The 26,027-nt window shown below is 56.4% G+C and overlaps 1 protein-coding gene across 5 annotated transcripts; it reads right to left on the minus strand.

The window, feature by feature from the left end:
• Positions 1 to 8,818: 8,818 nt before the first annotated feature.
• Positions 8,819 to 24,903, minus strand: ARHGEF19 (Rho guanine nucleotide exchange factor 19). Of its 5 annotated transcripts, none has more exons than XM_071220848.1 (16): positions 24,788 to 24,903; positions 18,307 to 18,750; positions 17,627 to 17,890; positions 17,347 to 17,455; positions 17,195 to 17,271; positions 16,608 to 16,870; positions 15,708 to 15,868; positions 15,443 to 15,595; positions 15,077 to 15,206; positions 14,854 to 14,928; positions 14,592 to 14,681; positions 14,300 to 14,460; positions 12,216 to 12,374; positions 11,833 to 11,912; positions 10,580 to 10,684; positions 8,819 to 10,159 (listed from the first exon to the last, which is right to left on the minus strand). In XM_071220848.1, the coding sequence occupies exons 2-16, from the start codon at positions 18,719 to 18,721 to the stop codon at positions 10,002 to 10,004; spliced, it is 2,400 nt and encodes a 799-aa protein (XP_071076949.1). In that variant the 5' UTR covers positions 18,722 to 18,750; positions 24,788 to 24,903; the 3' UTR covers positions 8,819 to 10,001. The 5 variants fall into 5 exon arrangements, with proteins under 5 accessions (XP_071076949.1, XP_053777100.1, XP_053777101.1 ...); XM_053921125.2 differs by lacking the exon at positions 24,788 to 24,903 and adding an exon at positions 22,133 to 22,317; XM_053921126.2 differs by lacking the exon at positions 24,788 to 24,903 and adding an exon at positions 19,767 to 22,111.
• Positions 24,904 to 26,027: the final 1,124 nt, after the last annotated feature.

The following is a 26,027-nucleotide window of genomic DNA, read 5'->3' on the forward strand; positions in this document are numbered from 1 at the left end:
TTACCAGTAGAGGTGATAACTTGAATCTCATCAATGATGGGGAAACTGAAGCTCAGAGAAGTCAAGGGACTTGCCCAAGGCCACACAGCCAATAAGTGTGGTTCTGGAATTCACGCCCAGGTCTGCTAATACCCCAGGGACAATCAAGTCTGGCATCTCCGGAATTGGAGAGAGGCTGGGTTTGGGCATGAGGCGATGTTTGGGCCAGAAGGTGGGGAGAGGGAGGAGAGGTGGTGCAGGGCGGGTAACGGGAGCCTGGCCAGGTCTGGGGCTCCTGGGCAGGCCCTGCTGCGTCCTGGACGCAGCAGGCTCGTCCTGTAGAGCTGCCAGGGCGATACCAGCCTCGATCTGCCAACTCAGCGATTGCATCGGTTTTCCTGGAAAACAGCAGACGCGGTGGGGGTGTCCAAGAGGGAGTCACCTGTTTGGAGAAAGGGGGTGTGGGCCCTCCATCCTGCCCTGCAGCTCCTCCCCCAGCCAGTCCCTATGGATTTGCCTTCAGGTGCTTGGGCCAGCCCCCTGCTGCTTGCTTGGACCCCAAAACCACTGGACGCAGCTGCAGAGCTGACTGTGGAGCTGAGTCCAGGGTGTCACTGGACCCCTAGTGACCAGTGCTGCCAGCCACCTCCTCAGCCAGGCAGTACAGCCTCCCAGGACACGTCCACACCTGCCTTCTGCAGTGCCTTATTTTGCCCCACCCTAAAGGGGGCAGGTGTAGACGGGCACTGAGGTAAGGTGGATATGACACCTTCTGGTGTCACTCTTCTTTGGAGGATGCCATGGGTCACAGCTTTAGGGACACCAAAGACCTCTGCTGGATCAGGTTCAAGGCATCTCACTGCCTCGCGTGGGACATAATATGGGATCAGAAGAGAGGCTGGGTCAGGAGCACCCCCAATCCACAGGTGGGAGGGGGCGGGGGGGCCCCCACTCCCGGGCACTTGTCACACCCTGGAGGGGATCATAGGATCATCCTCACGTGAGGCGGGACAGGACAGAGGGAGAGGGCCGGGCCGGTGGCCTGCGGGCATCTCTGTTCCCTCTCTGAGCATCAGTACTGTGCTGGTGAATGATTAACAGCCGGCTCTGGTGCAGGGTGAGGACACAGTGCCGGGGGCTGACGTCTGTAGTGTAAACACTCCTAACACGGCCAATTTCCAGCGCCAGCTTGACATCCCTGAATGCAGGGCCAGGAAGAGCAGCTCCTGAGAGCCGTTCTGAGTGAGCTCTGGAGAACGTGGGCTCAGGGCTCCCCATCTCGGTCTGCCCAGCCTGCAGAGCTGCTGAGAGGCCTAGGGGCCTCCAAAAATAGCCCCGGCCCCCTAGTCAAGCGGGCCAGGGTTCAAAAGAGGCCCTGCCTCTCACTTGCTTTGCAACCACAGGTCGTTGGTTCCCCTCTCTGAGCTTGGGTTTCCTCCTTTGTAAAATATGGATGATTCAAGTGGAACCTCCTGAGAGGGTCGTTACAGAGTTAAGGAGGCAATCGATGCTCATGATGCGGCAGGCAAAGTTAGTACCCCATGGTAACTTTTGTAGGAGGGGGTCTCCGGAGTCTCTGGGGACAAACATCTCTCAGCCTTAGGAACCCACCCTTCCCTGCACCTCACTTCAGGGCAGTCTCAGAAGGAAGGGGCGCTGGGTCCAGTTCAGATACCCCCACACCTGAATTCAGTAAACCTGAAGCACCCCTGAGTGCCCCAGCCCATGCCAGGGCCCCCCCAAAAAGTCAGCACTGCCCTCAAGGTGCCAGCTGTGCAGTGGGAACACAGAGATGGTGACATGCCCTGTGGCACTGCTACCCTGGAGGCCGGGGCAACAGGGGCAGGAGAGGGGCTCCTGACCCATTGCTGGGTCAGCGGGGAGACTCCTACAGGAGGGGCCGTGACCAACTCCCGTCTTCTTCGTCACACCTTTTCCTCTCAGGGCTGAGGTCAGAGCTGTGGCTGTGATCCCACTTCCCTGATTCTGTCCCCACCCACCCGCACAGCTAAGCGTCAGGAGGTCTCAACGCTCTGGAACGTGAGGAGCAGGTAGGGCAACACCCTCAGGACCCCTGGGTCCCAGCCCTGGGTTCTGCTGCCCCCTAGTGGCAGGACTGGGAAGGATACCACTGCCAACGGGGCTGGGGGGTGGTATCCAGTTAATGAAGAGCAGTCACCACAAAAAATAAAATAATGATTAATCTGTAAAGTACCTTCTCAGTCAATCAAAAGCTGCAGAGAGTAGACTGGAATCAGATGGGGACTTAAGTCCTGATTCAGTTTCCAACTGGTTACGTGACCTGGGGCAAGTCGTATCCCCTCTCTGAGCTTCCGGCTCCTCATCTGTAGGATGGGTGACAGAAATAGGGTTGCCCTGACTCAGTTGCTTCGAGCATCACCCCATACACCAAACAGTTGTGGGTTCAATTCCTGATCAGGACACACACCTAGATTGTGGGTTCGATCCCTGGTCAGGGCATGTACAGGAGGTAACAGGTCACTGCTTCTCTCTCTCTCTCTCTCTTTCCCTAACTCCCTCTCTAAAAAAATCAATAAACATATCCTCGGTGAGGATTGAAAAAAACAGCGTTGTTTTTTAGGGTTAAATGACCTAGTGCTTGGCACATAGGTTGAGCTGAAGACAATAACACCACCATCGTTCTTGTAACCCTTGCCAGTCGGCTCTATACCACTTCCCCTTTGCATAATGCGTTTTGCAAAGTCCTTTCCCAAGGTGTCACATCCTTGGATCTGCATTATGATTCCCATTTAACAGATGATGAAATTGAGGCTCAGAAAGGGAAGTAACTTTCCCAGAGCACCTGGCTCGTAAGTGGTAAAACAGGACTGTGAGCCAGGTCTGCCTGACTCCCCTCCAGCGCTCCCTTCCCCACACCCCATTTTGGAAGCTCTAATGCATCAGAACTTCCTGTGTCTTTATTGCCTCATTTAAATGAGCAGGCACAGCCTCTGCCCCTTTCAGCCTCTTCCTCCACCTTCTCCCACACCCACACCACCATCTAGAATGCCAGGCCCAGCAGCCAACCCTTCCCTCCTTCCTGACCACGTCCCCAGCCCTTAGGGCAGCTCATGAGCCAAGAGCTTGAAAGTGGCTTCCAAAGGTCGTCCTGTCCACCCCCTACACTGCTCCCAAGCAGGTGACTGTTCATCCTGTTCTTCATGCCACAAGGGGAGGAGATTCCATACCTGCACTTCCGCCAGCTGCCCGGGGTTGGTCATAGCTCCCACAGCCGGGAAAGTCTACCTGTTGTCTAGCCAGAGTCCCTCCTGCCAAAGGGGTAGCCTGTGTCCCTTTGCTCTTTCTCCCAGGAGTGTCAGAAATGCAATCTGAGGAGGACACTTGAGGCCCAGAGAGAGGGACCCTGCAGTGGGGAAGGGTTACTCGGGGACAGGAAGGGAGAGCTGAGCCCAGGTTCAAATCCAGGTCAGGGTGGCAGGAGTGGCCAAGCCAGTCTCCTGGTGCCCAGGGCCACCTCAGCCCAGGTGGGGCCACCTCACCCACAACCTGCAGGCACCCAGCCCCTCCCTGCCCTGCGGCTCACAGCAGGGGCTGGAGCGGGAAGCAGAGCAGGTCTGAGGGTGTGAAGAGCTCAGGCTTGGGGTTCATGTGGAACTGGGTTCGAATCCCTTTCTGAACATCTCTATACTGAGCACTGCACTGGGCACCAGTGCCACAGCCAAGGCCCCGGGGATTGAGCTCCTGTCCTCACAGAGCTCACAGTCTGGCGGGGAGATGACAGCACACGGATTAATAAAGGAATAAACAAGGAACCAGAGTGGTGAACGGGAGGGTGGTGAGATCCCACGTGTGAACGTGACCAGGGGAGGTCCCCTGAGGAGGTGGCATTAGAGGGGAGACCTGAATGACAAGAAGGAGCCAGACTTCAAGATCTGAAAGGAGAATACTCCAGGGAGATGAGCAGCCAGGGCAGACACCGGAGACTGGAATGAGCCTGGAGTCTGGAGACCAGCTAGAAAGGAGGCCGGGGCAGCCGGCCTGTGTGGGGCCCACCCTAGCGTACTGCTCGCCCAGTGCCTTGCTCTCGGACATCAGTTTTCTTATCCATAAAATGGGATCTCCAATACTGCTTACTGTGGAGACAGACACACAGGCCTTGTCTCAGGTGGGTGGTCCACAAGGGGTACCTAGCGTTTTATCATTGCTCTAATGTCATCCATCAGTGGCATCCTTCAGGGTTTAATTTGAATGCCGTCCCCAGCCCATAGCACCCATACCAAGCACACAGGGCCACCCAGCTGCCCAACCAAAACCCTTCCATTCCAGTCAGGAATGGAAGGGTTTTAGTTTTCTCCGAGTGCACTGCATTTCACAGTTTATAAAGCGTTTCCTCTGGCCCTTCCGTTGCTCTTCAAAGTCAGGTTGCTGTGGGAATCCTTGGAGTCTTGCCTGGCACAGGGCCTGGCAGTCCCTGGCCTGCAGCAGGGGCTCACAGAATGTCAAGCCCGGGTCCTGCCTCTCATGGCCCCTTGATGAACTTTTACGTTCTAAAGGCCTTTCTTACCAAACTTCCTCCATCAGAGAAAGGGTCACTTTCCAGCCACACAGATCCCTAAGCCAGGAAAGTTGGGGCTCACAGCTCAGCCCTGTTGGGATCAGAAGGCATCTCCATCAAAAGCCAGAAAAGTTGTCGGAGCAAGAAGGGTCCTTGGGTCCTCCACATGGAAGCAGAGCAGGAGCAGGCCAAGGCCAAGCCCAGGTCAGGGAGGGAAGCCACTGACTCCTCTCTTCGTCACTTCTCCTCAAGCTGCTGGCTCCCAGAGGACAGATCTTAGGTCTGGCTTGGTCACATCCCTGACTTACCACCTCCATTTCAGCTCTCGGGATGTAGCTTGGGGGCACTGCCCCCAGGAAGCCTGCCCGGACCACAGTGAGAGCTGGCATCCACAGCCGCAGGGTTTCTCCCACCAGGACACTGAGTGAAGGTTCTGGTACAGTCTGACTCCCATGCACAAAAGCACAGACCTTAAGTGCAGCTCCATGGGTCGTCTCAAAGTGAACAGTCTCTGTAACAGCACGCCAGTTATTGTTCCTGCCTCGGGGACCCCATCGTGACCTCAGAGCACCTCATCCTGACCTCTAGCCATCAATTCATTCGCCTGCTTTGGTACTTTACACAAAGATAATCACCTAAGAAGTCCTCTGATGTGTCTCGCTTCTCTCCCCTCACGTGTAGATCTGCCTGTGTCCTCATGTGCAGTTATGGGCCGTCTGTTCTCATTACTGGGTAGTGTTCCCTTGTGTGAATAGACCACAACGGATCCATTTTCTCACTGATGAGCATTTGTGTAGTTTCTAGTATTCTGGCAATGAAGGCACAGTCCTGTAGAGAACATTCTAGAAGTGGAATTGCTGGGTCAGAGCGTAGGCATGTACGCAGCTCTGGCAGACGCGGCCAGACTGTTGTCCAAAGCAGTTGTGCCCGTGGACACCCTGCCAACAGTGCCGGAGAGCTCCTGCTACCCCGCATCCTCGCTGGCTCCCAAGGCTGCCTGGGAGTCCCTGCTCGGGGAACCAACACAGGAGCAAGTGACTACCTCCATGGCGTGGGCGCCACGCTGGTCGCCCAGAAGCGAGTGCCTGCTGGCGCTCCTGGCTCACTCTGAAACCTCAATGTGCTCTGAAAATGAGCAACTGAATAAGAGTTTTTAAAAGTTCCACTTCAGGCCCTGAGTGGTATGGCTCAGTAAACTGAGAGCGGGCCTGTTAACCAAAGTGTCGTGGGTTCGATTCCCAGTCAGGGCACATGCCTAGGCTGTGGGCCAGGTCCCCATGGCGGGGGGTACGTGAGAGGCAACCACACATTGATGTTTCTCTCCCTCTCTTTCTCCCTCCCTTCCCCTCTCTCTAAAAATAAATAGATAAAATCTTTTTTAAAAAAAGCAGAAAAAAAATTTTTTTTAAAGTTCCATTTCAGGATAAACTCAACAATAGGTTTAGGTAGGGGAGGGCAGCAGGTCCTGTCAGGCACTGCAGAGAAGCGGGTTGGCCCTGCGTGTGGAGGATGCTCCCAGGTCCCTGCCATGGAGATGGGTTCCTGACATTCCATGGTTTGGAGACTGACTGAGCACACAGCCTCAGGGGCCAGAACCCCTGCCACAGACATGCCCACCCCATCTCCTGTCCTTCCCAATACCACCCCACCTTCCTCCTCCTGCAGCAAGCAAAGGCAGGGCCCTGGGTCCGTGGCCAAGGCCAAATATCAGGGTAGGGCCTACCAGGCAGAGGCAGGTACCACTGAGCGGGTCTCTCCCAACATGCCTTGCTTGGATCTACCTCCTGGGCAGGTGGGGAATGAGGGAAGTGGGGCTGGTGCACCTCGTGCAGCTCTGTTCTCCCTGCCTGGCAGCGTGACCTGAAAGCCAGCCGCGCCCCCTGACCAGCACCCAGGAATCTAGCCCGGACACAAATGCCATCCAGAATGCAGATACGCCGGGGCGGGCTGAAGGCTCGTTTCCTCTGCTTCGCCAACCTGGGCTCTCGCCCTGCAGACTCAGGATGGGAAGAAGGACAGAGAGGCCCGTCTTCACTCAGTGCAGGAATCCCATTCTTGGACTTCCTGAGTTCCTTAAATCCTCAAGAGACAGAGGCCTCACCACCTCACAAGGGCCCCCATGCTCTGGCTATGCAGCTCTGGCACAGGAAAAGCCACCATTTTTTTTGCAACTTCTTGTGGGCCAGACACTATGTCGACCTTACGTAGTTTATTTCACAGTGGTTCCATGAAGTAGGTATGGTTTTCACTGTCCCCATTTTTCAGAAATGCTAACTGAGGCCTAGAGCCACTGTCTTGCCTTAAAATCACACACACACACACATACGCGCGCGCACATGCGCACACTTCCTACCTCTGTCCAATGGGGGGGACGAGGAGCAATGACACCTCAATAGCAATGAGCACCCAGAACTTGGTTCCTAAGCACCACTCACCAGTGAAAGGAACCACACGCCTTAGAGAAATGGTTGATTCCACCACTGAGGCAGCGGAAATGCAAGGTGAGCTCGGAGCACCTTCCAGAGCCAGAAAGTAAGGAAATGCTCAGAAAACAAAAGGATGGGAGAATGTCAAACCGACCCAGGAGCTAATCTGAAAGAGCTCCCAGTGGCCCATAGTGGAACAACTTACACAACTAAAATAAATACCTTAGGACTGAATTATAACCCAGAGGATAAGACAGATAAATGCATGGGTCCATGCTGATAGAAAAAAAAGGTTGGTTAAATAAATTGGGGGCGGGGGAAGAGGGACAAATCTCCCTGACAGGAGAATTGCAAATACTAGGGGTGGATACACCCTCAAGGAGGTGGGGCCTGCCTCCTACCCCACCCCACACGCTCTTCAGTGCGGGCTCCGCTTGCCCCCACAGAACAAAGCCTGTTCTGCCCCCACAGAACGCCGACATCAACCACGTGACTGAGATTGACACCACCGGGAATAGTCGCGTGCCTCCTGAGCTCACCTGACGAGAGAGGCACCTGGCTCTGTGGTGTTCTCGCCCCAAACCCATAATTCCCGTCTAGTCAGGAGAGGAACAGTAGAGAAGCCCCAACGGAGGGACAGTCTAACAAAGCACCGACCGGAACTCCTCAAAATGGTCAAGGTCATGAAAAATAGGGGGTGCCTGAGACATTGTCACAGACCAGAGGAGACGGAGATGTGACGACTCATTACAGTGTGGGTTGTCCCGAAGTGGGTCCTGGAACAGAAAAGGGAGGTTGGCGGGAAAACTGGGGAAATCCCACCCAGTTTGAGCTGCAGGTAATAGTCACGCACCCGTGTCGGTTTCTCAGCTCCGATGGCCACGCCCCGGGACGTAGGATGTTGACAACAGGCAAGACTCAAAGCGGTGCATGGAACTCCCTGTACAGTCTCTGCCACTTTTCTGTAACTAACAGCTTTATTTAAAAGAAAATCACACGGGTATAAACATCTGAACCTGAATTTAAATTCAGAATGTGCCCGCCTCCTTAGCCTGCACACTCCACTCCCCTGCACCGTCTCATGTTAGAAAGTCGTCCCCAAAGGCCTCCTTGTGGGCAGGGGGTTCTCCCCACTTGCCTATGTTCTCCCTCTGGGACCACCCCGACTCATGTTTGCTTTGCCCCACAACCTCCTTCTGAGGGCTGAAGGATGCTCCCATCCTCACAAGTATTCTCCATTCCCTGGTCCTTCTACTCTCGTGGGTGATTTGGTTTCCAATGAATTGGCCTCCCCAGCATTTACCCTTCCTTTGCAGCAGCCACGGATTACTCTGAGGGTTCCACAGGGTTTCAGGGCACACAATTTCCCAGCTTGGCTCCAGGGATAGAGCACACAGCCTGGGCTTAGATCTATTAGCACGCACCAGCCCTTGGCCCCCGTGATCAGCCCAGAGGTGACCCAAGCTGGTCCTATCAGAGAGTGTCCCAGGACTCTGAGAATGTGGAGACAAGCCCGTTTCTCTTCTTCCATACTGGATGTGAATGAAGAAGCCCCCGGGAGCCTTAGGATGAAGGTGACACCAAGAACAACAGAGCTGAGAAGTGTGAAGGTCTGGGTCCTCAGAGACAGCAATGAGCCACTGGATTGAGCCTTTCCTGAAGCCCACACTATTCTACATTTCTCAGTCATGAGAACTGTGGTAGACTGAGAAAAGGTCTCCCAAAATACATCTACATTCTAATGCCTGGAACCTCTGAATGTCATCTCACATGACAAAAAAAAGGGGTGGGTCTTTGTAGATGGGATTTAAGTTAAGAATTATAAGATGGATTTTTTTTCAAAGATTTATTTACTTTTAGAGAGATGGGAAGGGAGGGGAACACTGATTTGTGAGTGATACATCGATCAGTTGCCTCTCACACACCCCCAACCAGGGACCTCACCCACAACCCAGGCTTGTGCCCTGACCAGGAATTGAACCAGTTGCCCTTTGGTTGGTAGGCCGGTGCTCAATCCACTGAGCTATACCAGCCAGGGCTATAACATGGATTTAGGTTAAGAATTGAGAATCTGGGTGGGCCCCAAATGCAATCACAGGTATCCTTATAGGAGGGAGGCAGGGGAAGATTTGACATGGACACTGTGGGAAGGCAGTGGTCTCAGAGAAGAGACTGGAGAGATACAACTGCCAGGCTAGGGGTGCTGGCAGCCGCCAAAGCTGAACTAGGCAGAGAACAGCTCTCCCCTAGAGAATATCTCTGCTGCAGCTTGGAGCCTGGATGTCCAGACACCGAGATTTTGGCCCACTGATACCAATTTCAGAGACTTCTGGCCTCCAGAACTGTGAGACAACAAATTTCTGTTGCTTACATCATCTAGTTTGCAGTGATTTGTTACAGAAGCTGTAAGAAACAAGTACTAATAAAGTTTCTTTAATATTTAAGCCTATTTGAATTTGCTATTTTGTTAATAGCAGCCCAAAGCAGTCTGACATGCAGTCCCTCTCCCAGCTTCCCCTGGTTGCGAGGGGAACTCTACAGAAGGGCAAATCTCCCATGGGAGGCAGCCCGAGACCCTCCTGGTCTTTAGCTGGGGATATGGGGCTGGGCAGGGGCAGCATCAGACGGCTCACAGACTCCAAGCAAAGGCATGATGGGAGTTTATTTACAGACAAGTAGTAACCAGGGCACACACAGGCACTGGCCAGAAGACCCCAGATACATATAGGCCCCGGGACCCATCACTACCAGAGCCTTTCCTTGCCAGGCCCCTGGTAAAGGCACCAAGGGTCAGGCAGGGTCAAGGACATGGAAGACAGAGGGCCCCAGTCCTTGCCAGATATCAGGTCACCTGTTGTGGCCCCCATGCCAGAGGAAGAAACTGTCCCCAGCCCTGAAGAGTGGACACCGAGAAGTGTGAGGACAGCTGTACTCTCGATGCCTGGCCGCAGGGCAGAAGTCCCAGCAGCAGCGGCTTGGGGCACGGAGACACTGCAGTCCCCCTCCAGACCTGTCTGGGAGCCGGGCATGCAACTGATGTCCCAGGCCACGGCTGCCCATCATGCAGGAGGCTCCCCAAGTTTGCTGGTGGCACTTGTGATCCGCTTATTCTCCCGGAGGTTTCGGAGGCGGGCACTGAGGCTGCTGATCTCTTCTACGTAGGCCTGGGGCACCCACCCCTTCTCACCATCTGCCAGGCGGACCCCCTCCAGCCAGCCTAGGGGCACACAGGCCAGGAGCAGCATCAGTAGCATCAGAGGGACACTGGGGCCAGGTCTGCAAGGGAAGGCTCCTAGGCCCTGATGCAAGCCTCATCTGCACCACTGGGGCCAAGGTGATGTCATCTGAGCGTCTCCCAGCTCCAAGAAGGACCCTGCCTCTAGGAGTCTCATAGAGGAACTTCTGACCTGTTTTTCCTAGCATCCTCAAAGGGTATTTCCCACTCTCCCCCATCAGTCACTCTTGATCCTACATCTTTACAAGTAGGAAGTTCCTCCTCTTGTCTAACTTCATTCCAGCATGCTGTGGCTGGTTGAGCAATGCTTGCATAACCTTTTCCTGTGATGTCTCAGCCATCTAGCTACCTCCTGCTCATGCCAGCCCCATCAGGGAGGCCTTCCCAGAGGGCCCCTCTCACCGTCACTGGTCCGGGTCCTCACTGCCAGGATGTCAGTCTTCTCCAAGGTCAGCTCGTCTGGCTGCAGCGCCTTGTATGTCCTGACACACTGAACCTGGGGGCGGTCTGACAGCCCAAGAGAGACTGAGGGAGTCCCCGGAGCATGATGGGGTGGGCAGGAAGGGGCAGTGGGAGGAAGTAAGGGGATGGGACGGTGGTCGCTGCTGCTTCTTTTCCTCTGCCCCTCTCTAACCCTCCCTGGCCACTCTTCTCCCCTCTTACCCTAAACACAAGCCCTAGGTGAATCCGGTCCCTCCCAGCTTCAGTTAGTTTCTGTGCCCAGGGCTCTCCCCTCCCCAGCTCAATCCAATACCTTGCTCCTGACCTCCAGGTCAATGCCCAACTGCCCCCAGAAACCCCCACAGAACAGTGATGGCCCCTTCATACGCCTCCTAATGCTACTCTGGTGCTCCCCCTAGGCCATTGTTCTCAACTGGGATTCAAGCCACATCACTCCCCCCATATATGACCCTCCACGGCTTCCTGCTCCTCTTAGAATAAAGTCCTAAGTCCTTCCCGCAGCCTACAAAGCCCTGCGTGGTCTTGCGTTGCCCCTTGCTAACCTCATCTCCTCCCTTCTTCTTTTCTTCTCCCCATCACTCATGAAGCTCAGCCACACTGGTCCCCCTGATGTTCCTCCAACACTCTAAGCTCCCTCCTGCCTCAGGGCCTTTGCACTGGCTGTTCCTCCGACCAGGAGCACTCAGTCCCAGATCTTTTCATGGCCGCCCCTCCTCATCCTTCAGGGCCCTTCCCATTCCACCTCTTTGGAACGGGAAGCTCACCCACCAGCCTAAACAGGATTCCTGCAGGGCTCAAGCCAGAGAATCTGTTCCAGTCCAGGCTCTCAGCAATTTCTACCAAACTGGGTGGGCTGGTAGTATCGGGTGAACTTGGACAAGTCACTTTACCTATTGAGGCTCTGTTTTCTAACGTGTAAAATGGGCTTCTGTGGGGAGGAAATGGGAGGACATAAAAGGCTTTGTCATCTCCCCAGTGCTGCCTGTGTATATGGGAGTCGGCCTGTCCTATGTAAATTCTTCCTGTCCTCCAAGGTTCTTCAGAGCCACCCGACTACCCCAGGCCACTGGATCCCTCTTCCTGGTAGCCCAACTGGCCACATGGCACCCAGGATTTGAGGGAAGGCAGGAAGCAACGAGGTACCCAGCCCAGGGGATGTGGACCTTGGAGGGAGGAGAGTGGCAGGTTGCTACCTTCCCCCTCGCTGATGACCTCCTTGTCCTCCTGGGGGCTGGCGGGGCACATGGCAGAGATCCATCGCTGCTTCTCACTTCTAGGGAGGGAGGCTGAGTTATCACAACATGCAAACTGCCTTTCCCAGGGCCGGGGTGGTGAAACAGCTGGGAGAATGCAGTATGATGTCCAGACCTGGAACCCAGGTCCTGTCTACCCCGCCCCAGGACACACCTCCCAGCCCTGTTCCCACAGCCCTGTGCCCCACCCAGCTCCATCAAAAGAACAGAGCAGGCCCTGAACCCCCTGGGTGCCAAATCTGCTCATGTCCTGAAGCCAGAGAAAAAAAGGCCAGTGCCTGCCTGGGACGGGGTCCCCTCTCCCCATAGGCAGGCCCACTCACTCCGTCTGCGCCCTCAGCAGGAACTGGTGCTTCGCGTGCTGCCCGTGGAGGAGCTGAAGGAGGAACACGTGGCCAGGGATGCCCTGGGGCTTTAGGCTCAGGTCCTTCACCTGCAGCTCGGCCATCTTGGCATGGACAAAAACGGCAAACTTCCCCAGCCTGCAGGACAGGGGGAGGAGAGGTCAGACAGGCGCCACCCTCAGGACCAGCCAAGTTCTGATTAAAGGGAGAGGGGGTCGTCTGCCCCTCTAGAACTTTCCCCAAGGAATCTTGGCTTTGCAGGGCACCACCTCCCTGGCAGCCAGCAAAGTTCACAAAAGGAATTGGGAGCTCCGTTCAGGCCAGATCACTAACAGGTGGAAGGTGAGCAGACCAGCCCCTGACCACAGGCGTGCAAGCACCTTCTCCCTGAGCCTCTGCCCTGAGCCCGTTCCAAGAGCCAACGGGCAGAAACTCCAATGAGACCTCCGCACTGTTTAGTGTCTGACTCACTAATGTCTAGAAGCTGAACTTTGTCTCTTGTTCTGCTCGCTTTGGTCCAATAGCCACTTGCAGGAAGGATGGGTGGGGCGGGGGGCAGATTTGGGGATGTTCCATAGGTTCCTTCATCTCAACCCATCTAAATAGAATTTAGTATCTCCCATCCCAAACCAGATCTCTTCGCTGCTCCCCATTCCAGTGAAAGAACCCTCCTGAGAGGCAACTCACTCATCTTTCTTGCTTCTCCTTCCTCTCCTCTCACCCCACACCAGCAGCCACGTCCTATCTATCTCCTCATTGTCTCCAGAATCCACCTACCACTTCTGGAGCATCTACTCACACCTGGGCAATTGTAAGAGCTTCGGGTCTCCCTCTCCAGTCCATCCTCCACATTGGCCAAGAGTAAAATACCACGCCTCTGCTTAATCCTCCGTGTTTCTTACTGCCCTCAGAAAGTCCAACCTCTCCACCCCGATTTTCAACGTTCCAGCTTCTCGCTCTACACATCCGGACACACATAGGCTTCATTTCCCACCACACACACTCTGCTCTTAGACCTTACTGTGACTTTGCTATAGGAGCAAAGGGAAGGACTTTGGGAGGACCCAAACTCCTTCCCTACCAGGAAAGCTCCTACGTATCCTTCAGAACCCACCTCAAATGTCCCTTCCTCTGTGACGCTTTACTGATTCTCACCCCACACCGGGGTATGCTACAGTACAAGTACACCCTTCCATCAAAACCCTGACCAGGTGGTGATTAGGATGTGCTTTCCCTGGTCTAAGAGCTCCTGTGAGCAGAGAACAAGGCCCATTCACCTCTGTGTCCCCAGCACCCATCAGAGAGCCCAGTATGGAACAGGGCTTCAGTGATGCTGCATTGAACAAAGAAATAAATCAGAAATGAACCCTTCCCATAGCGGAAGATGTCCATTCTGCGTCCCATCCAGCCTTAAGGCTAACGTCATTCAGAAACTCTTCTTCATCCCAAACTTATAACCACAGCTAATACTGAGTGTTCACAATGTGCCAAGTGCACACTAAGTTCTCTTCATGTACTATTACCACATGAATCTCCCTACATAGTAGCCTCTATTTTACGGGCAGAAGGCAGGGTAGTACAGTGGTTAAGAGCTGAGATCTGGCATCACACGGACCTGGCTTCCTCCTGACTCCTGCATTTACCAGCTCCAAGATATCGAGAATAATGAGGACAACTACTTCCCAGGGAAATACTTAGAGTACAAAAGGGAATAACCCACACAGCGTGCCTGGCACAGAATAGGCGCACAGTAAAGGTTGGCTGTTATCATTATGACTCAGGGCAGACCTGGGACTCCAGGGCTGTGCTCTTAATCTCTGCTCTAACTGACTTAAGTCAGAGCTTCAAGTCCTCTGCACGTAGTCCAGCTCTTGATTCTGGAAGATGAACTTGCCTTGAATCTCTGCCTTTCCTGCCAGTGCCTCCCAGGCTCAGGGAGCCCTGGCAATACTGTCTGGCACTGGCCAGGGCTCCCAGGCCCAGCGATGGACTGGTTGTGAGCCCATTAGTGAGGCAGAAGGTAGTCTCCCATCAACCTTCCCTCACACCCTGCCCCGACTCACTCCTTCCGCCGGGAGAGAAGCAAGCAGTCATTGAAGAGGTGCAGGTAGACCGCCTTGCTGGACAGCTTCAGCTTGGCCGGGGGGGCGGCAGGCAGTGGTGCCAGCTCCACCAGCTCCCCGTGCCGCACCAGCCAGCGGGCCTGAGAGATCAGTGGGAAGATCTGGGAAGGTGGAGGAGGCAAGGCAGGAGACAGGTCAGGCCCAGAGCAGCTGGGCAGAGGGCACAGGCCAGGGATGGGAAGGGACAAGAGCTGCCCTTTGTGTGCCCGTCCCGCTGGCTGTGGGCATGCACCTTGCCCTCAAAGTGGATCTTCTTGCTCAGGTGGATGAGCTCCTCTGTCCTCTTCATGGACTGCACACTGGCATTGCATTCTTGCACCAGCTGGGGAGGCCATAGGTGGGTCACTTGCAGCTCCCAAACCCTGGCTCCCAGAGCCCAGGCTCAGACTCCCACCTGGGGACCAGAAGCTCTGAAGGCTGGGGCTGTTTTAGAGATGCACTGAGGCTCCGGGAGGCCCCTGGGAGCCAGGTAGCTCCTGCCCTGCTGAGCTCACCTCCTTGAGTGCATTGAAGGCCTTGGTGGCCATGTCTTCATCGTCAGAGCCCTGTGCTGTCCGCTTCAGGATGTTCTAGAAGGTGGGGTCAGTTCAATGAGGCAGGCCATGACCTCTCCCCATGATCCCACCCATCCGCGGATGCCCAGAAAGGGCTGTGAAGGGCAAAGCAGCCTCTCCTTCGCCTGCCCTCACTGCAGCCTGGTGCCCACCCTCTAGGTACCTCCACCAGCATCTTGAGGCGGGTGATCCTTTGAAATGGCAGGATGAGGAAGGAGGTGAGGGGCAGACGTTGGCACACGGGAGATTCTTCTAGGCGAGCCAGAATGCTGGGGAACTTGGGGTTCCCCAGGCTGGAAAATTGGGAGGGGTCTGGGGTCACAGTTGGGCCTGAACTCCTGGGATTCATGACCCAGCTACCCCATTGGTTCTTCAGGTGCTTTCTCAGCACATCCTTCCTGCATTCTGGCCACAGATCCCTTTTCAGGGACCCCTCCCTCCCAGGTCACCCTTCCTCACCCAGTCCTCTGCACCTAATCCCACCTGAGAATCCCTTCATCCTCCCCCCTTTCAGAGGCCCCAGCCCTACAGCAGGCGCTGGTAGGTGCGCTCCTGGTAGGCCTGGTTGGTAACGTAGGGCAGGTAGACAAGGCGGAAGGCCGGGCAGTGGTGCAATACAATGTCACACACACTGAAGCGCAGTACATCTGCCTCTAGTCGCTGCTCCAGGTCCTGCAGGAACCTGAGGGGTCATCAATGGGTCAGGGCCAGGGTGAGACCCGAAACCTGGGAGCCTGGCCAATCGCAGGCTCGGTCCCCGCCCCCAGACAGGCCAGGCCACGCCAGTCCCTCACCTCTCGCTGGTGCTCTTGACCTCGGGCAGTTTGGAGAACAACCACTGTTTGTCCTGCGCCCCCAGACAATCACTCAGCTCAGCTGAGCCTAAGAAGTGGTCCACGGCCACCGATAGGCTGTGGATGTATGAGGCCTCGGACGTGATCAGCTCAAACTTGGCCTGAGCAAGGGCGGATGTAGGGTTGAACCTGCAGGACCAACCTGGCGGACCAGCCCACCAGGACAACCCCTCCTCGCTGAGCTCTTACCCCAAGCCCTGAACATCACCTCCCTAGACACAGCCACACCCCGTCTTCCCGACCCCATCTCTAGCGCCATCCCTGATCTGGTGCCTGGTGGTGTTCGGGACCCATCTCCTGCCGCGTGCAAGTTCAAACAACTGAAGCCCTGGATTAAGCCCCTAGCCCAGCGTTTCGAGCCCCGCCCTCCCACCAACGCCCCTGCTCTTGGCCCCGCCCACAACACGGTTTTTGCTTGTTGGCCCCGAAGCTTCCCAGTCCTAGCTTTCAGCGATGCCCTCCTCCTCTAGCCCAGCCTGAATCCGCCCCTCCTCTGTCCCTGCCCTATCCTAGGCCTCGTCCCGTGGGACCCTCCCCTGACCCCGCCCCCTCATCCAGCTCCTCCACTGGTCTTTGGCTCCAAGGCTCCTCCTTCTTCGCATGCAGCCAGCCCCGCCTTGTCAGGTCCTAGCAACCACCTTCAGATTTACTGTCCCATCGGTACCTCCCTGCTGTGGCCCCAAATTCCCCGCCTTCTGCCGTTTGCAGTCCCGCTAAATCTAGGGACCGGGTACTCCTAGCCCCGCTCCTGTTGTCCCACCCCCTCTGGGCCAAAGGACCACCTCCCACGACTGGCAGCTCTGCTGGCCCCGCCCCGCCCCTCCAAGTCCCCGCCCGCACCTCCTGCAGTTTGCAGTCGCGCAGGCTCAGCGTGGCCAGGACGCCGCTCCCTCGCACGTCGGGGATGTCTTGCCACAGCGAGAAGGTGGAGCCTCGCGCCGAGCGCTGCGCCCGGAAGGAGCTGCTCGGCGAGAGATTGGCGCGCGGCGGCCCCGGCCCCTCCTCCGCGCCCTCGGCTTCGTCCCCGGGGCCCTCCTCCTCGCGCTGCTGCCGCCGCAGTTCGCGGGCGCTGGCCACGTCGCTGTATTCCTGGTAGAGGACGGCTGGGCAGGGAGAGGGGCAGGGGAGGGCTGTGGGGCGCCCGCCAGCCCTGGCCGGGCGCCTCCTGGGCTCCCCCAAGGGCCCGCCTCGTTCAACAAGTCTTTCCGAAGGTTCAGATAGCCGGACATAGTGAATTCATTCATTCATTCATCCACTCATTCATCCCAAGAACATTGCTTGAGCACCAACTGCATGCTAGCAGCTGTGCTGGATACTGAAATTCAATTCTCTCCCTCTCACACGATCCCTGCCTCTCAATTCTCGAACCCATTTCCCAGCTTCCCCAAAACCCTAGCCTCTATCTCCATGACACCCCTCCCGCATACAGTTAAGGAGGAACCGTGACTGTCGTCGCTCGCTGGCACTTCTGGAACCCAGAGCCGACTCTTCTTGTGATTCCAGCCTAGGAAACAGAATGTCAGGGCTCTTCTTTGCCTGCGCCCCGCCTCACACCGGATCCTGGAGTAGGAGGTGGTACCTGGACTCAGGCCAGCTGCCATGGCCCCCGCTTGGGTCCACAGGTACTGCCATCGCCACACCGTCCACCCTCATCTCCACACTGCACGACTCCCTTCCAGATGCTTTCCCTGGAGAGGGCGAGAGCTGAGAGTAGGTGGCCCAAAGAGAGTAGCCCTGGGCTCCCAGGCGCCGCACTCCAGCTGACCAGTACCCAGTCTCAGGTGTCCAGTGAGTGAGCCTTGCTCCACCCTGCATCTGGCTCCTGGGCTGCTCTAAGGGCCATGGGGAGGAGCAGGTACCTTCCCGAGGTGCTCCAGTGCCTGACCCTTGGGTCAGTGCCCTGGCTGCTGAATTCCGCCCGAAGCGCAGGGAAGAGTGCAGCCGGGTCATCAGCTCAGAGGCTGAAAAGCGCCTCCGCTCAGGCCCCTCAAGGCCCACTCGGCTGGGTCCAGACAGCTCTAGCGACCTAGGCTCCTCTGTGCCCAGGGACTGCTCTGCCACCTGGCCAGGCTCAAGGAAGACAGTGTGGGCCTCTTCACGCTGGTACACCCGCATCTTGCGCCCTGCAGGTGGGGTGAGAACACAGGCTGGCATCCACTGGGGTCTCTCCCCAACCCCCTCTCTGATGCTGCCCTGTGGCCCGGAGCATCTGGGCAAGATGCCCAAGTGAAAGGGCAATGTTTTTGCCAAGATCTGGTCCCCAGAGAAATGAATTCGACAAGAGGGGTAGAGAGAGCACAGTGCCTGAATGCAGTGGGGGGAAGGTGGGCAAAGGGCCAGAAAGACCAGGACAGCCACGCATGTGCTGTGTTACCTCAGACAAGTCACTCATCTTCCCTGAGCTCCAAGTTCCCTATCACTAAAATCCACTTGTCCTGCCTGTTTGGGGAACTCTGGGGCTTAGGAGTCCTAAAAAGCCACCCAACCTGTCCCCTGTTCGCTCCACTGAGCCACCACCCCCTCACCCAGGGTGACTCACAGGCTGACTTCTTCTCTGAGCCATGGCTGGCCCGGCGCTGCGGCTGGGGGTGCTGGGGACTCCAGGGTCCCTCCAGGGCTGGGGGCTGGGCACTGGGACAGTGTGGCCAGCTGCCAGCCCTGCTGGGCCGCATCCCCCCACTGGTAGCAGTCTCAGTGTCTGGGACTCCTGGGGACGGTGGCCATAGCAGCCCTTGGAGAGGAGTAGGGGTCCCCACGGACCAGCGGCTGCCAGGAGCCTGCAGCTCCTCTGGGGTGACAGGGAAGAGATCCAGACACACAGGGCTTGGGGGCTGCAGGGTGGGCAACTCCACAAAGGACAGACTCTCCTGCTGGCATACAGCTACTGGGTGGCGGGCTGTACCAGGTGGCCCAGCCATGTGGGACTGCAGGGTGGCAGGTGGCCCACAGTCCATTCCTCTTTTGCTCTGCCCCTCACCTGGGCCTGCAAGGGAAAAGGTATCAAAGCCAGACACAAGACAGTAGGGCTGACCAGTGAGTGACCATGTCCTGGAGGCCTGGACAAAACCTCTCATAGACATGTGTACACCCACCTGTACAAGCACTCACACACCTAATTACATAGGAATAGCTAATACTTACTTGGCATTTAATGAATGATAAGCCAAGTGCTTTATACATATTATCTCATTTAGTCCTCACTGCAACCTTGAGTTGATGCTATTTTTAGCCCCACTCTATAGGTGAGGAAAGTGAGGCGCGAGGTTATTTGGTGATTCGTGGAACCAGGGTTCGAACACAGGCAGTCCAGCTTTAAACCACCTTGTACATTTTCTAATTCTCGCTGACCTATGATCAGATGTACAGACACGCACGCTGTCACACAAATCCATGTATGTTTCATATGCTGCACACACATTTCCTCCCAGGTATACATGTTGACATACACACTCACAGGTACACTCAGACATGTCACATTCACAGGCTCACACACCACACACACAACTACACATTTTCACACACACTGACCCATCAGTTATTTGCACATCCACTCAAGCTTTCTCACACTCCTGTCCCATTCACGCTCACTCACCAGGGTGCAGACACAAACATCCAGGCCCAGAAGTCCTGGCTTGGTGTTACCCAACCTCCCTTCCCGTGCCCAGAGTGGCAGACTTCAGTGCTGAGTGGTGCCCACACCCATGCCAAGCTGGCCGGGAGGGTCACGGACTGGCAGGAGTTGCCACCACGCAGATCAGGCCGGGACCTCCCAGGAGAAGGCAGGGCGGTGTCCCAGCCCCCCAACTTGGGGTGAGGAGGATTTCTTCCCTACGCCAGCTCCCAGCCCAGGCATCGGGCCAGGCTGAAGGGATCCTCTCTGCGTAGGCAGTCACCCCGGGGAGGCCACTGAAGCCTCGGGACAGGCCTAATGATCCAGGGGTCCAAGCTCCCACCCTTGCAGGGTGGCCCTCTGCCAACTGCCCTCCTACAGCCCCTCACCTCTCCAGACGAGGCCTGCTGCTGATGTTCGACTGCTCCGGCAGGGGAAGCCCTCTCTCTGCCCAGCTGGCTGGGGGAGATCCCACCCAGACAAAGAGTTTGATTCATCAAACCCTGTGGTGAGGCAGGCGGTAGGGAGGGAGGGAGCAGGCAGCGGCTGGGCGGGGGCCTACCCTAGCCTGGCCTCGCGGTGGGCAGGCGGGGCAGCCAGGAACCCCCCCAACCCCAGAGGCCCCTCAGGCCAAAAGGGCAGTGCCCAGCCTGGCAGGGCTAGGAGGCCCAGGAGACAGAGATAGAGACTAGAGAAACAGAGACCCTTTAGACAGCAACTTAGAAACTGAGACCCAAAGTCCTGCAAACCAGAAATCACAGACACTGAGACACTCAGGGACACCAAGATGGAGACAGAAAGGGACACTGAAAATTTCAGACAGACCAGACACTCAGAGACAAAGGTGAAGCCCAGAAAAGCCCAGGGAGACAGATGGACGAACATTTCATGCCTTGCGGGGTTGCCAGTACAGTGGGGAAGCCAAAAATGAAACGGTTACAATCTAGGTTGGCAAGAGCAGAACCAGAGGAACCATAAGAGCAGGGTGCTGGGCTCAACTCAACCTGAGCATTCCAGGAAGGCTTCTTGGAGGAAGTAATAGCTAACCATTCTGGCTGAAATACCTAGGGACCTAGTACACAAAGAGAAAGCTTTGGCCTGAGAGAAACAGTGACAGGTCAGCAACCCAGAGAGAGAGCGAGGGAGGAGAGTAGAGGACCCAGTGGGGACAGCTGGGCCTGTGACTGGGCCCCACTCTCTCTGCACAGCCCCTCAACTCTTCCCCTACTCTCTTCATCCCCTGCCTGGGTGGGGGGCATGCTGCTCCTAAGGGACAGTCACTGTCCCCCACAGGGACGGCTTTAGCTTGTACCTTAAACGTCTATCCATCTAAGCAAGTATCTCAGTTTCCTCATCTGGTAAATAGGATAGTCATGCCAACTCCAAAACACTGACGAGAATTAAGGATAACATAGTGGGAGCTCTGTCAATAATGATCATGCTTCTGAGTATTATTATTAGTCTTTCTCCAGTTCGGAGATGGCTTGGGCTACCGCACAGATGGAAAAGCTGAGGCAATGAGGGTGAGATACACCCTACTCTGCAGAAGCATCTAGCAGGCGACCTGGGACCTCTGTCTGCCAGACAGGTCTTTTTCTCTCCAGGAACCGATGTCCTCGACACAGAGGTCCCACTTGCTTCTGCGGGCACACACACATGAGAACACACGCATGTCCCTGCTCCCTTGTGTTCTGGGAGATTTTCTCCACTTGGGCCCTGGAAGCACCTGAAGGGCAGGAAGGAACCTCCACCCCCTGTCAGTTGCAGAGATAAACCAGCAAAACATGGAGCCCTTGGGGCAGGAATAACCCTCTGAAAGCTTCAGGGGGAAGAAGGCTGGGTGAACGTTGGGTGGTGGTGGTGGAAAGCTTTCTAGGGGGAGATGGGGCTGGAGGCAGGTCTCTAGGGGAAGAGCCAGGGAATGACCCATCTAGCTGTGCTGCCTGCCCTGTGGCCTTCCAGGGGTGTGGCCCACTCAGCCGGATGCTGGGGGCCAAGGAGGTGCAGAGCTGTGTTTTTATTTTGTGTAGCTCATCTCTGCTAGAAAAGAAAAAAACTCAAGAAGAGACCTGGCCAAGGGGGCAGGGACATTACCTGCACAAGACATGACCACAGGACACTCCAGTGCCCATTAGGCCAGAGTCGTTCTGGAACCCACAGGGGGAAACCCTGCCAAAGTTCAAGGCCCGGTGTGGACATGGACAAGCTGTGTGGCCTTATGCCCTGGCCGGTGTGGCAAGCCGTAGTCAAGTCATAGTCTGTCCCTGGGCCTCAGTGTCCCCATCTGTAAAGTAGCCCCTAAGGCCCCTCCTGGCTGTCCCTTCCAGGAAACCTGTGTCATCAAGAGCATCTCTGCAAGCTGAGAAGGATGGGCAAGGGCCAAGGGTCCCAACCAGTGGCCACTGCTAACCACAGGACAATGGATCCCCTTTTTGGCAAGGCTGGCAGAGTGGGCCCCTGGACACTACCATGGTCCAGGCAAAGCACCTCTGGCCTCCTGTGCCCAGCTTTTCCCTACCCCTTCCCTGGTGCCCAGAGAAGTAGGGACCCTGCTAAGGCCCCTCAGCCCCTAAAGGGACAAAGCCAAGGGAAGGTCACGGCTGGAAAGGGGATCCAGGCCAGGCAGGCTGTGCAGCCCCAGGAGGCCCTCAGTGAGTGCGGTCCGGATCAGAGGCCAGTCAGGCAGCACAAAGGACTCACTCTGGAAGACTGGCGGGAGGAGGATGGGGCTGCTGGCAGCCGTGGGGGGCCCTACCTCAGCCGGGGAGCTCCGTCCAGCCTCCGGCACGGTCCAGGGCTGCAGGCCACCCTGGGGGCTCTGGGGTTGCAGCCAGGTCCTCAGGGGGCGATGTCAGCATGGCCCCTGAGCCCGGGCAATGCAAGCTCCTGGGTATTGTGTGGGGCAGGGAGGGGGGGAGGTGAAGGCGGAGGGAACCTCGCAGGCAGGCAGGCGGCTGTCTCAACGTGCCTGCTCCCCGCCCCCCTCCCCCAGAACCGGTTTGGCCAGTCTGGGGTACAAGAGGGGGGCTGGAACAATGGGAGTCCTATGCCCAGGAGAGGATCTGAAGGACCCCAGACCGAGTCCTAAAGATGGGGAGGCACTTCTTTTCTTCCCAGCAGACAGGGCACCCTCTTCTAGAGCTTCCCAAATGTGAGACACGCTCAGGAGGCTCCTTGGGGCAGGAGAGCATGGGGGGAGCTTCGCGGGGAAGCTCTCAAACCTTGGACTCCTCAGGGACCCTGAGAACTCAGTGGGCCGACCCCCTGAGTCCGCTACAGCACCTATCAAGTGGGGACACTCATCTCTACGACTGGGGGACAGAAATCAGGAAGGCAGGTGGTGTGATACATCTAGCATCACCCTGGCCAGCCCTTCCAGCATCACTGCTCTTCACGAATGACCTATCTCAACACCTCTAATGGCCTCCTCCACCAGGAAGCCTTCCCAGACTCTAGCCCCACACCCAATGAGCCCTCAACAAACCAACTGAAATAGCCCAAGCAGAACCAGCATCAGGGAAGGAAGGCCTACTCTGTGCCCTGCATGCAATCTTCCCACGCCTGGGAAAGGAGAAGCTGCCTTCTCCCAGGGGCCACCTGCCATTTATTTGAGCACATGGTAATTGCCAGGCACTCAGCACTAACATGAATATGTCCATAAATACTAATATTCGCGTTGCTAATAACACTTATTGCACACTCGCTATGTGCCAGGCACTGCTCTGGCTGCTGTTACAGCCCCACTTTTCAGATGAGGGTGTGAGGCCGTACAGGTTGGGAGGGGCATTATCCCACTGAAATCTCTCGTCAGCTCTGGGAAGCGCCTATCTCGCAGATGATGAAGTTGAGGTTCCAGGAATTAAATAACTTGCTCAAGGTCACACAGCTGATAAGAGTCAGAAGGAATATTCAAATCCAGGTCGTGTGACTCCACCACTAACGAGTGTCCTTAATCACTGCCCTGTATTGCCTCCCCAGGCTTTGGAGAGGATCTGGTAAAGACAGTGTGAGAGTCTGCTGGGAGGTGTCTCAGCTGACCTAACTCATTTTCAGCCGCACACTACAGGCCTTGAAGAACATAGGGGGCAGGGGGTCCAGGGCCCAGACCCCAGTGGACTCCCTCTGCCAACAGGTGGCTATTCAGTTCAAAGTGATTCGGTGCCTCCACTCCCTCATATACCCCTGGGGGCCCCCCAGAGCATCATCCCATAATGAGGAGACACTGCACGCAGGGACTGGGGACCAGGTGTCCAAGGAGAGGCAGCAAGCTGGGGCTCAGAGAGAGGTGTATTGTCAGCATTGCACATGGGGCAGGACTAGGGGTCTTCAGAGAACTCCGACCCTCTCATCCCAGCTCTGGGGCAACCTTGAGGACGCTGGCCAAGGTACTGCCCAGACCCCTAGCTAGAAGCAGAGAACCATAATCTAAGGAGCATTCTTGGGGACCTAGGGTCCTGGAAGGGCAGTCCTGCTTCACTCGCTCCTGCATCCCGGGCTCCGGGGACAGAGCTTCTGCTGTAGCGAACGGAAAGCACGACTCGGTCAGGCTGAGCAGGCTGGCCCCCAGAGCACAGTAGACTCGAGCGGGTATCTAGTTTAAAAGGGGGCGTGGGTGGAGTTTGGCGAAGGGCGGGGCTAAGAGATAATTAGAAGTAATGCGGCCAATCCTCCCTCCCAGCGAGGACGAACCAGAACGAGGGCAGGGGTTGGGGGCTGGCGATGAAAGTTGAGCTAAGGGCGGGGGCGTGGCCAGAGGGGTGGGGCCAGGGTCCCCAGGCCTTCCGACTGAAGGCGCCCCACGGTCGTCCGCTAGCGCCTGTTTAGCCAGGTAGCGGTCGCGCTTTATCTTGGTAGCTGGGACGGCTGGCACGTTGGGCACAAGCCAAGCAATGAAGGGCAGGAAGAAGAATACCACGTGCTGGGGAGAAAGGGGACCAAAGAGAGAATGATTGCCTTAGCAATCTCAATTTATAGAGCGCTTACTAAACGCGAGGCACTATTCTGAGGGTTGTCCGGGTATTAATTCATTTAATCCTCAGAGCTCTAGGAGGTAAATACAACTACTACTCCTGTTTTACAAGTGAAGAAGCCGAAGCATAAATAAGTTGTCATTTGCTCAAAGATACAGAGATATAATTAGAACCCCTTCACACTGGGACCCTGTTAGAGGCAGGGCTAGAAAAGAGGGATCTTCAGCAAAGCTGGAGAGAACATGCTTCCTCCCTACCTCCAAGTCTGTTGCCCAGAGATAATAGTAGTTGTAGTAATGAGATTAAATCATTGAGAACTTACGATGTGCTAGGCAAGTGCGGGACATTGAATCTTCCTAACGATACTATGAAATAGATCCTATTCTGTAATATATCCCCATGTACAGCCAGTCGGCGGCAGAGCCTGAACTTGAGCCTACCTCGAAAGTGATGACGAAGTCCAGACGCACAGCCAGCAGCTTCCAGTAGAAGAGAGTGAGGTTTCCCTGCGCAGGCTTTGCACCTGGGCTGCGGGAGGGCGTAGGATCCTGCCAGACTCTGGATTCCACCCCGGGCACTCCCGCTCCTCCCCCTGGAGCCTGGCCCAGCTCCTCCAGACCCAGCTTCCCGCCCTCCCATCTAGGTCCCACCCCACCCCTTCCACAGGCTCTGTGCCCCTCCCCTCCGAGAAAGGTCCAGCCCCCTCCCCGCCCGCTCCCACCCCTCGCCTGGTGGATATCCCAAGTGCTGGGCTTGTGGTTGCTCTGAGCAAGGTAGGCTGGAGATACAGGCGCCAGCGCTGAAGCTGACCTAGCAGCGCATCTGGAGGTGCCGTTCGTACTGGTCCAGGAGACGTGGTAGTCCGAGGCGAAGGTGCTAGGGAAAGCTAACAGGGCTGGAGCATCTTCAAGGCACCATCTTCTAACTCACATCCACCTGGGTCCAAACCCACTCCCACAGGGGTATTATTGTCCCTATTGTCCCCCTTTCACTCAGAGAGAAGCAAAGACACAGAGCTTACAGGAGGCAGAACTAGCTAGCGTCCCCATCTCCTGACCCCCAGTGGGGCGGGGGGTCTCTGCTTCATTCCCATGAAAGCCCTCCACTCCGCCTGACTAGGCCCAACCCTGTGCCCCTACCCCTCCTGTACCCACGGCATGACGAACTCCTGCAAGCTGTTTGCCCACTGTGATGACGAAAAGATGCTAAGTGAGCTCGAGGAGGCCGCTGCTGGGGCCACTGTGGTTGGCAGACACAGGGCACCTTACTCCAGGCTTAGAGACTGTATAGGGTGGCCCCCATCTCTCTGTCAGAGCATGGAGCTGTTCCGCTGCTCCTTGGGGGCCCCACAGGCAGATCCTGCCCCTGCCAGACCTGAGGGTGGGATGACCCCCACCAACCCCTAAGAGCCACCCGGGGGGCATTCACGTCCTCATTCTAGGAGCTTACTAACCAGGGTGTCCCGCACACCTGGGGGCATGTGCCCTCCTGCTGTGGAGCCAGGCCAGGCCGCAGCTGAACTCCACGCGGGGGCTGACCCCTCTGCCCACTATGCCCCTGATCCTCTGACCTCCCCTGCACTGAGCCAATGATGGCGACAGGACCTGCCCCCTCCCCACTAGCCCCAGAGGGCTGCGTTCCCAAGGGCCTGTGGGACCAGGGCCGTATCTACTGCTCAAC

The sequence above is a fragment of the Desmodus rotundus genome, chromosome 3, assembly GCF_022682495.2.
Source record: "Desmodus rotundus isolate HL8 chromosome 3, HLdesRot8A.1, whole genome shotgun sequence".
Taxonomy (NCBI): Eukaryota; Metazoa; Chordata; class Mammalia; order Chiroptera; family Phyllostomidae; genus Desmodus; species Desmodus rotundus.

Bases quoted from the DNA above. Each gene is read 5' to 3' on its own strand.
- ARHGEF19 (XM_071220848.1), bottom strand. From the start codon at position 18,721: ATGGACTGTGGGCCACCTGCCACCCTGCAGTCCCACATGGCTGGGCCA. The intron at 16,871-17,194 runs GTATGCGGGAGG...CTCCCTGCCCAG, and splicing joins GTCACGGTTCCTCCTTAACT to CCGTCCTCTACCAGGAATAC. The intron at 14,929-15,076 runs GTACCTAGAGGG...CCCACCTTCTAG, and splicing joins GCCTCAAGATGCTGGTGGAG to AACATCCTGAAGCGGACAGC.